Genomic DNA, 14,043 nt, shown 5'->3' on the forward strand with positions numbered 1-14,043 from the left:
GGGGGGACATCCGTGCTGAAATGCTACACGTTTTTTTCACGGGACACTTGGCCTCCGTAAAATCAAAAAGTGGGGGGGGGGGGGGGGGGGGGGCGCACTTCAAAGGCGGCCATTATGCAATCTACGCATGTGCGTATATTAAGGGCCCATTGTAAAGGCGTTGGGGCTTATTTTTCATATTCCTCGTTCATATCACAACTCTCTACCATTTTGGGAAACGATTACTGAAAAAAAAATAATCCGAAATTTTAGGGCAACTTTTGTTTTCATCTCGAGGGGCACATTTATGCTCGAGGCCGAGGGCCACATTTATTTCGGCAAAAGGGGCACTAGGGTAAATGAGGGGGGGGGGGTCTATCCCCCCCCCTGCTTTGGGTTACTGAAAATGCCAATGATGTAAAAGTTACTGAAAATGCCAATTATGTAAAAGTAGTCATTTTTTTTCATCCTAGAAACGTAGGAATAAAATAGTGTAGGACAATTGTTTTCAAGATTGAAAACAATTCATTTTCAAGATTGTTAAAATTTTAATACGTCATTAGGCAAACTTTTTTTTTACAATAATTTAAGGGCCTACATAATGCTTTGCGACAGTCAATATTGTAGGTAAAAAGATTTTCATAAAATTTGTAAATAAAACATTCATAAGCGTATATTAACTTCATTTGTAGAAATGAAGCAGGAGCTTTATATGTCAAGTTATGTTTAAAAAATAGACATAAAATAACGTCAGTACAAAATCAAGGCAATTCATAATTTAGATACACACATCGCAAACAAATTTTTAAAAATTGTGCAAGTGTACGTCTCACCGAATATACTGGCTAATTATATTAGCAAAAGAAATTCTTTAGATCCTGAATTTGTATGCAAACATGTATACAAAAGAAATATAATCCCGTCAATATTAATTGCTTCATTTTTCTGACATCGCAATCATTTTATATTTAAAGTTATATTAAAAAAATAGATATATAAAATGACGTCGATATAAAATCAAGGCAATTACTTTATATACATACATCTAAAACAAATTAAAACAATTGTGCAAGTGTACATCTCACCGACTATACTGGCTAATTCTATAAGCCAAACAAGTTTAGATTCTGAGTTTTTATACAAATATTGATACAAAATATATAATCCCGTCAATATAAAATTGATTTATTTTTCTCACATTGCAAACAATTTAAACCCCTAAAAAATGTACGTCTGAACAAAAAAATACTGGCTAAAATATTACCATCTTCAAGCAGTTTTGTTTTGGGTAAAATGGATTCCAGAATGACTGAAATGACTCAAATTTGTTTTAAATGGCAGTGATCACTTTGCCCGGTATCACCTGTGAATGTTAAGCAATGACCTGTTCTTGCTGATGCAACCATATCAAAATGACGGCAATATCTGTTGCTTAAAATTTAAAAATACAGTTCCGGGTTCTTTTTTATTTATTGTGTTTTGTGGATTTGAATAATGCAATTTGTAGGGTCTACCGTCACCTGATGCCCATGAGTATCAGTCGAATCACCGCCGTTGAGGGCCGTTGTTGTGGGTCTCTCTTTACACACCATTCGCCTAGTCGAGCCAGTACCGGCACACCGCACCAATGCCCGATAGAATGCAGCACCAGACCCAACTGAAAGATGTCGCTCAGTTGGGTCTGAGGCGCTGCATCCTCCACCAGCTCCGGGGCTAGATGCGCGTGATACTGCCGACATTGTGCCTTCTGTGCCTCAGTCATGTGGTATACCCTGGGATGAATCGCCAAAGTACACAATCCCACGTCTATAATACATGCACGCCAGGTGCCCCTGACATTACGCAGCAAGATGTTGTCTGTTTTGAGATCGTTATGAAGGAGGCCACTGTCGTGCATGCATCGCAGACCGTCCAGGACATCCAGTGCGACGGTGGACCAGGCCTGTGGGGCAAGCTTCAGCCGGTGTGATCCCTCCAAAGCAAAGTTCAGGGTCAGGGACTTCAATGTGTGATGGTCACCGATGAATTCCATCACCAGGCCACGCTTCTGGCTATCTGCCACGATGCCGTGTAAAATGGGGAAGGATGGATGCCCTGAAAGAAGACTCATTGCCCTTGCCTCCCTCTCGGCTGGGAACCTATCGGCAACCCCGACGTACTTGACGGCAACTGCGGTACCGTTCATGATTTCAAGCCGTACAGTGCCGAAGGCACCACTGCCCAGTATCACCTGACCACAGGGCGGCAGTTCCAAGTCGTAGGGGTCTACCGTCCGAACCGCCGTGTCCAGTGGCGGCAGCAGAGCCTGAAGGGCCAGCGATGGCAGGCTGAGTTGGAACTTCGCCATCGCTTCCTGAATAATTTGTTGTTGCTGCTGATCTGTAAGAGGTTGCGTTGTTGGTGCTGAAGGCAGCTGTGTTTGGCACTGTTGAGGGGGCTGGTTCTGTAACGGTGGTGTTGGTGACCGAGGAACCGGTGGGTGTGTCGGATTCGGTAATGCCGATGGCGCGATGGCTGAAGCCAGCTGGCCTGAAGCTGCGAGCGCCATCGAGGGAGTTGGTGTTGGCGTTGATGGTACACTTTCAATTGGTGCGGGAGGGGATGCTGGGTTTGCATTTACACCTCCTAGCCATCTCAGAGGGGGAAGTGGTGGCGTATTTGACGGCGTGGAGGCCAAACCCCTTGAGGATAGAAGAAAATAAGTTCCAATATTGCAACGATTTTCTGAGAAGACTGCAACAGTTTATACTTAAACATTTTTTTCGCTCTACCTGCAAAGGTTTAATAAAGTAATCAGCTGTTTGGTTCAATAGGAATTCTCTGACAGAGTTTAGTTTTTTCCGGTTATTTGATGGATCGCAAATCTTAGAAATGAAAACATGTATAGTACTTACCCACTGCCTCGGGTTCTTTGCTTTGATGGGCCGGGCTTTGGGCATAAGGACGTCTGACAACTCCAGTGCTGGAAGAGGAAAAAGGAAAATATATATAAATATAACAATAACAATAGTTGAGCCTGATTCAGTAGCTCGTTTTTGATTTACCTAATACTTGCTTGACAGTGGCTGCGGATATTGTTAGCCCCAGAGTTGTGTACAAAACTTGAAACACTAGTTTGGCCTTAAGAGAATTGATGTTTGCAAAGCATTGGAACGTTTTGTGACACAACTCCCTCAGTTAAGCTCCAAAAATATTGCTCCTGGCTTGAACCGGAACCAAGATTTGTGAAAGCACCCAAAATATCTCTTGAGATAAAAATGAACCTTGAACAAGTGTATACGCGCTCCACAGAAGAAAAATTGAAAAGTCCAAGTTCTTTGAACATAGGTGTCAGAGTTTGGCACTTACTGGACATCGTGCGGACGAAAATCCACAGTCCACGCAGGTATCACTTGTGGAGGGTTGAACAAGTAGCCCAACCTGAAAAAAAGATCCCAATGCTTGAAATATGTAGCATGTCAATATTTCCAAAACACAACTGGAAGACATTTTAGTATGACGCCCTAAAAGGTAGTAATCTTGCAAATTGTGGTAATACGGAGGACAATGAGGAAAACAAATGAATAGGACAGACGCTTAATTATTCATAATGAGAAGAAATGGAGCTGATGAAAATAATTTTATCGAGCGAGGATTGTATCGACAATGCTACGTCTACTCTTTGCACTAAACGCTTGTAAAAAAAACCAGTTTGGGAAATTTAAAAGAAATTTGTTAATGAGTCTACTCACTGGTAACCCGCAATCCACACATGTCTCTTCTTGCCCACGTAATACCATATTGATATCCATGGTTCCCTGTAAGAAGGTCATTTGAAATCACAAGTTAAATAATCTGAACTTCCCATTGTAAGGCTCAAAAGGTGAGTCACTTGTCTTCGTATGACAAAACGCAATACATGTACATTTTTAGAGTTACAAGTAGTTAGAAGATGGCAAATTCACGTACAACAAATTAACCTCTCAGCGTTGACAAAGATGCAAATAAAGGTAAAGTCAATATGTATACACTGAAAATTGATATATTCGCCGGTTTACAAATATTACAACAAATATAATGCAATGAGTCAGGCTATCATTGAAAAAGGAGATCGAAAGCGTTTACTCACTTGCGTTCTTTCAAGGAGATCTCTTACAGTGCTGTCTGATGTCTCAGTCAGAGTTAGTCGCAAAAATCGGCGAAATGCGCTGAATCGTAAATTCTCCACACGCACAGCTGCGAGTGCTAAAAAGAGCGTCCGTTCTCACGTAAACCTGTGAGGGGTCTGATTTGTGTTGCTACAAAACAAAAACGCACCGCGTGGAACGCGCACGTGTCCCCAAGAACATTCAACAAACGCGCCACTGTGACGTCACATAATGGTATATAACGAGAGCGCCCTCTGTCAATTGTCTATCCATTTTGACGCGTTCCTAGAATTTTGACAAAACAATTGAAATACAGGTATTTTTTTCGCATGTACAGTGACAAAGAAGTGCCTCCATATCTCGTGGCGTCACTTGAAACAAGGCTACTTGCAATGAAATGACTAGCGATTCACTTCTGATCTGGTACGGAACCATTGATCTCCATATACACAGTATATGGAGATCAATGTACGGAACAGAGATGATAGTCTTGGTGCGAGACTGAATTTGAATTATATTCCCCTAACGCAGCCGGTCCCTCTGAAAGAAAGATGATTCTAGACTATCATTTATATCCTGATTTGAGAACTTTGGCAACACGACGCAGGTGTTGTCGCCCACGTGCGCGGTGGGGGGGCCTAATGATCAGTCTATTGTCCTTTATAGACCATTCATAAATACCTCAGACAGATTAGCTATTCCTATTGGTCGAGAGCCCGTCACGTGGCTGGTCTTAAACGGATGATAAAGACATGGCTAGCTGGTCTTAAACACTTTTCCAGTGTCACAATAAAATGTGGACTCCTAAAAATCCAGTGCCTCTTACCGTTTCATTGGTTGAACGTTCACAATCCTCACGTGCATGCGCAACACTACATGCGAGTCAGAATTTTATAGTTCTAAATTCAAAACGCAACGCCCCAGGTGCGTTCTGCGTGACATCGCGCAGAACATGCTACGCGCGCGTCAATCTCCATAAAAGGGTTGTTTACATCTTACTCGCCAGCTGAACACTCCATTATTTTGCTAGAGGGATGTTTCAAAAAGCATGAAGTGAACTTGTTGAACAAAATCGGGATTTTTTGAACGAATTATTTGATATTTTTTTACGGATAAGGTATTTATGAATGGGAATAAATATGTGCTCGGTCGGTATTTATCACTCTGTTTAATACCGCTTAGAGTCTGGGTAATTATTAGCACCCAGACTCTAAGCGGTATTAAACAGAGTGATAAAAACCTCTCGAGCACACATTTATTCCCTTATTATCATGTTGTGGCCATCTTGATTTTTTCCCATTCAAATCAACGTAACCAACGCGACGTTGGAAGAAAAAAATAGTCTAGTTCCTTTTGGCACAAATAATTATACCATTAAGTACTGTAATTGGATACAGGGAATAATACTAAAAATAGTGGCAGCATGATAAAGGTCTATTGCATCGTTTCTTGTTTTTTTCACCGTTGAGGATAGCCTTTCAACAAGGCCATCGTGGCTTAAAGGGAATATACAACATTTGCAAACATCAAAAGATAAAACTACCAAGTTTTTTTCCGAAATACCTTACTAGGATGTTGGTAAATGACAGTCTAAAGCATCCTGTAAGGTTATGGCACCTTGTGTGAAGTCATTTTCAAGAAAATGGTATTTTTGTATACATTTCCAACGGTGGTCGGCCGACCACCGTTGAAAAAACCTAACTATTTTTCAACTACTGCTCCAACTTTACACTTTTTTCAGTCCAAATTTTGTTTGCTAGTGGTTACATGTTCATGAACGGGTGCAGGCCAGCTGGACTGGTTCCCTTACCTTACAATTTTCCGGCATCTATAAATTGATCCATTTTATCTTTAGTGGAGTCAAGGAACCAGACTAACAAAAACAGTAAATTCGTACAAAAACAGTAGGTGTTGGGCTGTCAAGTCCAGCCCAACACCTAATAACATTTTATTGACTATATAGAAATATCATGATATAAAAATAAATAATTTAATAACGTGATTTGAATGCCTCAAATTTGACGTTTTATCAGGTTTGTTGAAGCGATATTATCAAAAGTTATTACCAAATGTTTTAAACAAGATTTAGGGATGAACTATGATTTTATATACACACTTTTTAATAACGTGATTTTAATTGATACGTTTTATCAGGTGTCAAGGCGATAATAAATTACTATCAAAACGTTTTTACCAAATGTTCTTAACGAGATTTAGGGATGAAATATCATGATACATGTATGTAAACAAAGTTTATGGCCCACAAAATGCTCTAATACCTGAGAATTTGAGGGCATGCAAATCGTGATTTGACAGGCGCAGGCAACTACTGCATCCTTATAAAATGAGTCCCGAGAAAAAAAATACCGTTTTCAGTTCTTAACCTCGTAAATAGAACCTGTCCACAAATGGAAATACTGATATTTAACAACTTACAGTTTAAGATCGAAAGCTGATCGCTCGAACACTTCATGGCGTCACCGATCTTTATTTTTTTGAAAGGTCAATCCACCCACAGACTAACATCGTGGAAAGCAAGTTCAAATCTGTTTCCACTTTCAAATCATTAGGCACTTCCGGTTTCGACCGGAAGGAAGGGTCACGTGATTTGACGCGCACTAGATAAAATGAAGATCATATATTATCAAATCGATTCCCGCAAAATCATATGTTTCTAGTTAATCATAACCTATATCTTTTACAGCTATCCTTACCCATAACCAATACCAATACCCAAACTCCATTATTATCAATTACATGCACGTCAATACCAATATCACATACATCCACACCCATAACCATATCAATAACATATCAATAACAAGTACCACACGACTACCGCCGTAACCATATCAATAACAAATCACACATTTGCAGAAAATCTTTTAGAAGCTTTGTAAACGCAGACAACATTAACACAGAGGATAATTATTGAAACAAGATAAAAAGAAAACCCGTTGTTTTGAACAAACTTTAGTTCTACGGCATTTAACTATGAATCGAACTGCATAATATCAGCTGTCACATACAACATAAAATATTCACAAAACTCTATAAAGTAATGTTGTGTTAATAAACATTTTAACGGCATAACTAATTTTATGCTCGCACTCTAAATGGTTCCCATTGAAACTGACTTCGCACATAAATCATCCAAAACTATGCAAAACAATGTGTTGTTGAGAAATGCAACACAGCCTTTTCAATGCAAGTAGCTTGGAATTAACAAAACAACAAAGTACATGTTTATGCGAAGTAACCGATCATAAAGGCACTCTCATTTGTTTTATTCGCTCGAACGTTGCGCAAAATATGTAGATTAAAACAACCTTCAAAATATTAAAGAGATGCATGAACTCATACAAAAGAGGACAGAAACAGAACATTTTAAGCTTCTTCCGAAAGAAGCAACACCTTTTCTTCTTCTGTCGAGCTAGCCTTCACACCAACCCCTTCTTTCGGCAATCTCCTCCTGAAATGATCAAGACCAATTAATAAGTTAAATTCCACAAAGTTTGAGCTTTACAAACGACAGGAGGACAGACTCATTGCATTCATGCGTATTTTTATAGAAATGACACAATCGGTAAAACAAAACCGCACCCTCACATCCCATTTTAATCAATATTTGTTTCTTTACACTAAAAACTAAATACATTGTGTTATTATTCAATAACTAGTAGAAGCACAAAATAACAGATTAAGACAATACTGTGATCCATTTAGCCCAGCCCAATGTAATTTTGGTCCAATACTGAATTCGAATTTATATTCTCCTATTTTGCAGTCATTTCCGGGACAAACGCAGCTAATTTGACGCGGCGGTGAAGGTTGCTATCAATAAGATGAATACAATTTATCCAGTCTTGGCAATATTGGCAGCGCTACCCACGACTTTCCGCACCATACCTCGGGCGCATGCGATAGCTTGAATACAGCGCGCGTGAGGTGTGCTCGGAATTTCCCGGGCAGCGCTGCCAATATTGCCAAGTCTGGATTTGTTTCATGTTGTTGGAAGCGACCTCGCTTGACACGGACAGGCTGTGTAAGAGTAATGATCCAAATCCGAGTCTCGGACCAAGACTACGCCGAATGGTTTGGCCCACCACAGCCGCGTGCACAGCAAATCAGACATGCGAGCCCACACGTATGATGCGCACGTCTCGAACATGCAATTAAGAATTAATTCAGCAACCTCGTTCCCCAGTGGTAAGATCTTTCTGCGCCATGTTGTTCCCCATCATGCCTTGCGCGATCTTAACCCTGGATTTGTCTCATTTAAATGTGTCAACAATCATAATTATTGCTAAAATGAATAGAAAAGGGCAAACATACACGCGAATCTTATGCTTACGAAACTACTAACCGGAAAAACTAACAATTTCAAATGTCCAGCGTTGTGGATATGTCGACAATCTCCCACAATGCACTGGGAAAAACGAACTCTCTGTGGCAAACCCTTGATGGAGCACTGCATTGTGAATCGCCCGAATTGGAGGTGTGCACTCGCTAGCTGCACACGTGTGCAGTGGGCGGGGCTTAATTGCTCTATTTATAATTGGCTTTGCGCCCCGCCCTAAAAAAATATGCATATTCATGACAAACAGTTGGAGCACTTACCCCTTTCCACATCTGTACTCCCAGACTCCAAAGAAACAACCGATCAGCATAACAACAACAAACCAACTTGCGATTACTGTTGTAAAATATTCAAATCCGTAGTGATCAGTCAAGGTACCACTGACAATAGGACCCAGCATTGCTCTATCAAAATAAAAATGAATGAAGTTTCAATTTAATCAGAACATACAACCCTTTTCATTTCAAACATGAATGTAAATATGCAAAACTTGCCAAAACGAATTCAACTGACATATTTCCGGTTACAAAAAAAAAATTTGTACGCACTAGTTTGAAAAAAAACCCCAAAAAACAATACATGTATTTGGTGCAGCAGCAGCAACCACAGGAGCAGCAGCAAAAGCAGCAGCAGCTTCAATAGCAGCAGCAAAATCGATCAACAGCAGACACAACATAAGCAAGTAATGACAAATATGCAGAAGCAACAGCATAATCAGTAGCAACAGCAGCAGCAAAAACATCACAAGCAGCATCAATATTAGCAGAAACAGGAGCAGGAGCATCAGCAGACACAGCTACAATAACATAAAAAAGTAACAGCAATAGCAGAAGAGGCAGCAACAATGAGAGACACAGCAGCAACAATACAAAACAATAGATAGAGCAGCAGTGGTAGCAGCAATCAGCTGAAGCAGGAATATAATTAGCAGCAACAGCAACCACAACAACAGCAGCAGGAACTGCAAACATCACTAGCGGAAGCCAGCATCAACAACACCAGCAACAGCACGATCAACAACAGAAGCAACATCAGCAGCAGCCACAACAACTGCAGACAGCAGCAGATGCAACAGCTGCAACTGCGCAGCGAAAGCAGCATAAACTCAGACGCTGGAACAGCAGCAGCTTCATCATTCCAAGAAAAAAAAATAAGTAACAGCAATAGCAGAAGAGGCAGCGTGTCAGAAAGTAGTAGATGTATTGTTGTGCTGACTAGCGCCCTCTTGTGGTTTGCATATTCATTTGGCTTACTGCTGGATAGCATGTAGGGCGCCCTCAATAATATCCTTTTTTCCAATCACATTTATGTCCGTTGAACTTCCGTTCCAGCGTTTGATCCAAACTTGACCTGTTTTCCCATTTACAACAAACCAGGTTGCCTAAAATCCCATTCCTAGTTATCCCATAATCATCCAAGATCATTCCTGTGCGTGATTTTGAATAAACCACGGGAAAATCTCACCGGGATAACTTTCAACCTCACGTTTTTTCATGGTCCTTCGAGCCGGATTCGAACCAGCGACCTATGGATCGACTGCCAACATCCACCCGTCCATCCCGGACTGTTCGTCCACCCAAGCGCTTCGAAGATTTTGCACTTGGTTCCCCTACTGGTAGCCATCGCACTTCCTCCACAACTTCACATCACTCAAGCCGGTCAAGCTGTTCCCACATCTCCCAACTGAGCGACTCACAAGCTGCGAAGCTCACCGCCATGAGGAAGCAATCCCAGCTTCAGGAACTCCAACGGCAGATAGCCGAAGATGAGTTATACGACACACAACTCAAAGAGCAGGATGACCGAGCCAGAGCAGCACGTATGCAGCTTGAGGAAGTTGAACGTCAAGCGCTAAGAGAGCGAGAGACAATTACGACGCGTCTTTCTAGACGAAGAAGACTGCGTCAAGCCGAACTGGAACTACGAGATGCCGAGGCTGTTCAATCATTCTGCAAGAGGATGCAGATCCAGCTATCCATGACATCAGTGAGATTCCATGCTCCCAGCCAACTGAGCAATACATCTTTGAACACCCCAGATGTAGCCGAGACTGACCAGACTGTACTGACCACTTCACAAGTCCCTGTGAATGGTTCACCTCCCAGTGCACCCACCTGCTCTAATACTGGACAGCAACCAGTTACTCCAGTGAGCACCCTGCAGGAAACAGGATGTGACTCCCTGAAACCAGTGTTCCCAACCAGTAACACGCTCCAACAGTCGAATCATACTCCTGTCTGCAACCCCGGTGCACCACCGTCATCAGTCATCACGCCAACATCTCCTCCCACTTTGGGAACTGTTCCAGAAATTGCATCAGTGAACACCAACCTCATGGATCTCCTCATGGCATCATCCCTCGGTGTACCGAAACCAACCCTGCCGAAGTTTTCCAGTGGTAGGGAGAAAGACTTTGCGCTGCTGAAGATTGCTCTCCAGAACCTGGTTAATGTTCACCCGCATCTCAGCGAGCAATACAAGTACCAAGTGCTAATCGGCAGTTTGGACGGCAAGGCCCTGAAGCTTGCAAAATCCTACCTCCATAGCAGCCAGCCATACACCAAGGCATTGGCAGCACTGAGCGACAAATATGGCCAACCCCGTCAGCTGGTGCAGACTGAAATAGCTGCAATTATGATGACACCGCCAATCAAGCACAACGATACCGAGTCCTTTGAAGACTTCTGTCTCGATGTATCCTCCTTGGAGGGCATGCTTGAATCCTTAGACGGCCAAGCCGAAGTGGAGCTTCGATGTGGCTCACATGTAGACAAGCTGCTGAGCAAACTCTCCCCGAGTCTCCGCACCAGTTTCATAGAGCACTGCATCAAGAAGGGTATACTCAAGCCGAACTCAGGTGAAACGTACACTCTTCCCCAGTTTGCCGCGTGGCTGAAGTTGAAGTCACAGTCGCAGATGCTCGCCAAACAAGCCGTTACCGGTCACATCCAAGATCAGAGTAGTTCCAGAGTAAACCGAGATCATCGACCGGTGAAGCAGAAGCCAACTCCGACATCTGCATTCCTAACAGGAGGCAAGCAGGAGAAATCTGTGAGCCCCAGATACACCAAGCCGAAGCCAAAGCCGTTCTGTCCGTTCTGTGATGGGAAAGATCACTTCTTGAATGGCTGTCAGACCTTCAAGGCACTTTCTACCGAGGAGATAGTGAAGTGGATCCAAGAGAATAAACGCTGTTGGAAGTGTTGCCGCAAGCATGAACCCGATGCATGCACCTTGAAGAAACCATGCCACCAGTGTAAGGAAGTGCACCTTACAGTTCTGCATGAGGCTGCCCAGAAGGCTACAAGTGTTTTCATGGTGAAACCTACAAGCCGGTCCGTTTATGTGGACAAACCTAGCCGACCATGCAATACCATGCTGAAAGTGGTAAGAGTTACCCTCCACGGTCCAGACAGCAACATTGACTCTTATGCAGTACTTGATGATGGATCTGAGGGAACCATGTTCCTTCAAGATGCAGCACAACAGCTTAAGCTCAGTGGAACACCAGAGACTATGCATCTACGAACAGTCAGAGAAGACCTTGTCATCTGTCAAGGTCAATCCGTGTCTCTGTCTGTGTCACCCCATGACAAGCCAGATGTGAAGTTCTCCCTGGATGGTGTCTTTGCTGCTGGTAACCTATGCCTGTCCGAATACACGTATCCAGTCAAGATACTGCAAGAGTGCTACCCACATCTTCGTGACTTGCCACTGCCTTTGGTTGATAGAGCTCGACCAGTCATCCTAATTGGGTCAGATCACGTTGACCTCATCGCCCCAAGACGACCTATCAGGTTTGGCCCTAGTGGGACACCGGCAGCCGCTCTCACAAGACTGGGTTGGACTCTCCATGGACCAGCCAGCATTTTGAAGCAGAAAGCTGGTGAGCAACGGTGCTTCAAAGTCTCAGCCCAATCAGAGACAGCCGAGCTGATGAGGCACGTTGAGAAACTTTGGCAAGTTGATGTTGTGCCTTATGTGAACGAAAAGCACGTCGTTCGCTCCAAGCAAGATCAACGTGCGGTGCAACTTCTAGAAGACAAGACAGCCCGTGTGGATGAGGGAGGAATTCAGCGTTATGTAACTCCCCTCTTGCGAACTGACAACGCCAAGTTCCATGCTCCAAAGGAGGCTGTCCTTCCAACCCTGAGAAGAACAGAAAGGCGCCTTGCAACCCGACCATCGCTGGCAGAGAAACACAACGAGCTGATCCAGAAGCTAGTAGATGCTGGTTACGTCAGAATCCTGGCAGTGGAAGATGCTGCAAAGTCTGAAGAATCCTGGTACATTCCGCATCACACAGTCGAACACAACGGGAAATTTCGCCTTGTGTTTAATTGTTCCTTCCAGTATCAGAACCAGATACTCAATGAGCACCTACTTCCTGGTCCATCCCTCGGTGCATCGCTCCTTGGGGTACTGTTGCGTTTCCGCCAACATGCTGTAGCAGTGTCAGGGGACATTAAGGCAATGTTCCACCAAGTAAGGCTGCAGCCCACCGAAAGATGTCTCTTCCGCTTCCTGTGGAGAAACATGAAGACCGACACCGAACCCAAGATCTATGAGTGGCAGGTACTACCCTTCGGAGCAACATGCAGCCCCTGTTGCGCCACTTATGCGCTACGTAAGCATGCCTTTGATCATCGAGAGAAGTCTGCTGAAGTTGCTGATGCAGTGGATAGATCGTTCTACGTCGATAACTGCCTAGTCAGTGTACCACAGGAAGACGAAGCCAAGGCTCTCGTCCACAACATGCGTGACTTGCTTGCCAAGGGTGGTTTTGAGATTCGTCAATGGGCCAGTAATGTACCCAACGTTGTAGCCGATCTCCCTCCTGAAGCACGTTCAGATGGCTGTGATCTGTGGCTAACGTTTAGAGAGACAGACTTGGCCGAACCCATGCTCGGACTCCAGTGGGACTGTAGCACAGATGATCTGCAATACCGGCACCGGGTAGTCAACTATGATTGCCTGAACATGAGAAACATGTACAAAACCTTAGCCAGCCAGTATGATCCAAATGGGTACCTCACACCATTCACTGCCAGAGCCAGAGTTATCGTACAGGACTTATGGAAGACCAAACGTGACTGGGACGATGCCCTGGAGCCCGGAGAGATTATGGACCGATGGCAAGCCTGGGAACTCGAGCTACCAAACCTGTCTGTCATCAAACTAACTAGATGTTACACGCCCCCTGATGTCAACCCAGAAACAGCCAGTCGCCAGCTTCACATCTTCTGTGACGCGTCTGAGAGGATCTACGGTGCAGTCGCCTACCTCCGGACGGAAGATGAGAAGCATACCATACACACCAGCTTTGTAATGGCCAGGTCCCGAGTTGCGCCAAAGAAACAGCTCTCCATGCCCCGCCTCGAGCTCTCGGCCGCTTTGGCAGGGGCTCAATTGTCCAGTCTCCTTCAACAAGAGTTGACTCTACCCCTAGAAGATATTGTTCTCTGGAGTGATTCTACGACAGTCCTGACATGGCTGAAGTCGGAGTCCTGTAGGTATAAAGTCTTTGTGGGGACCCGAGTGGCCCAGATCCAGACCCTGACTAACGTGGACCAATGG

General features: G+C 43.7%; 2 protein-coding genes across 10 annotated transcripts in view; both read right to left on the reverse strand.

The window, feature by feature from the left end:
- Positions 1–564: 564 nt before the first annotated feature.
- Positions 565–4,516, reverse strand: LOC119724527 (probable serine/threonine-protein kinase DDB_G0281745). Of its 2 annotated transcripts, XM_038195619.1 has the most exons (5): positions 4,088–4,516; positions 3,711–3,776; positions 3,328–3,399; positions 2,874–2,941; positions 565–2,660 (listed from the first exon to the last, which is right to left on the reverse strand). In XM_038195619.1, exons 2-5 carry the CDS (start codon positions 3,768–3,770, stop codon positions 1,496–1,498), a joined length of 1,365 nt encoding a protein of 454 aa, XP_038051547.1. In that variant the 5' UTR covers positions 3,771–3,776; positions 4,088–4,516; the 3' UTR covers positions 565–1,495. The 2 variants fall into 2 exon arrangements, with proteins under 2 accessions (XP_038051547.1, XP_038051546.1); XM_038195618.1 differs by lacking the exon at positions 4,088–4,516 and having other exon boundaries at positions 3,711–3,862.
- A 1,480-nt stretch (positions 4,517–5,996) lies between these two features.
- LOC119724528 (MFS-type transporter SLC18B1-like) overlaps positions 5,997–14,043 on the reverse strand; it is a 29,175-nt gene continuing 21,128 nt past the window's right edge. For all 8 annotated transcript variants that reach the window (XR_005270650.1, XM_038195622.1, XM_038195624.1 and 5 more), the window contains 2 exons: positions 8,727–8,870; positions 5,997–7,578 (listed from right to left, as the gene is read on the reverse strand). Coding sequence is in view for 7 of the 8 variants with exons in the window: in XM_038195622.1 (XP_038051550.1) it covers positions 7,494–7,578; positions 8,727–8,870 (229 nt within the window). In the remaining variant the exon portion in view is untranslated. The remainder of the gene's footprint in view (positions 7,579–8,726; positions 8,871–14,043) is intronic.

This window comes from Patiria miniata, unplaced genomic scaffold (assembly GCF_015706575.1).
Source record: "Patiria miniata isolate m_02_andy unplaced genomic scaffold, ASM1570657v1 HiC_scaffold_18, whole genome shotgun sequence".
Taxonomy (NCBI): domain Eukaryota; kingdom Metazoa; phylum Echinodermata; class Asteroidea; order Valvatida; family Asterinidae; genus Patiria; species Patiria miniata.

What these genes read in the sequence shown, in the direction of transcription:
- LOC119724527 (XM_038195618.1), bottom strand. Translation starts at nt 3,791, where the DNA reads ATGACCTTCTTACAGGGAACCATGGATATCAATATGGTATTACGTGGG. An exon ending in GTGTGGATTGCGGGTTACCA is followed by an intron (nt 3,400 to 3,710) that starts GTGAGTAGACTC and finishes TCTTTTTTTCAG; the next exon opens with GTTGGGCTACTTGTTCAACC. An exon ending in CAAAGAACCCGAGGCAGTGG is followed by an intron (nt 2,661 to 2,873) that starts GTAAGTACTATA and finishes TCTATCCTCAAG; the next exon opens with GGGTTTGGCCTCCACGCCGT.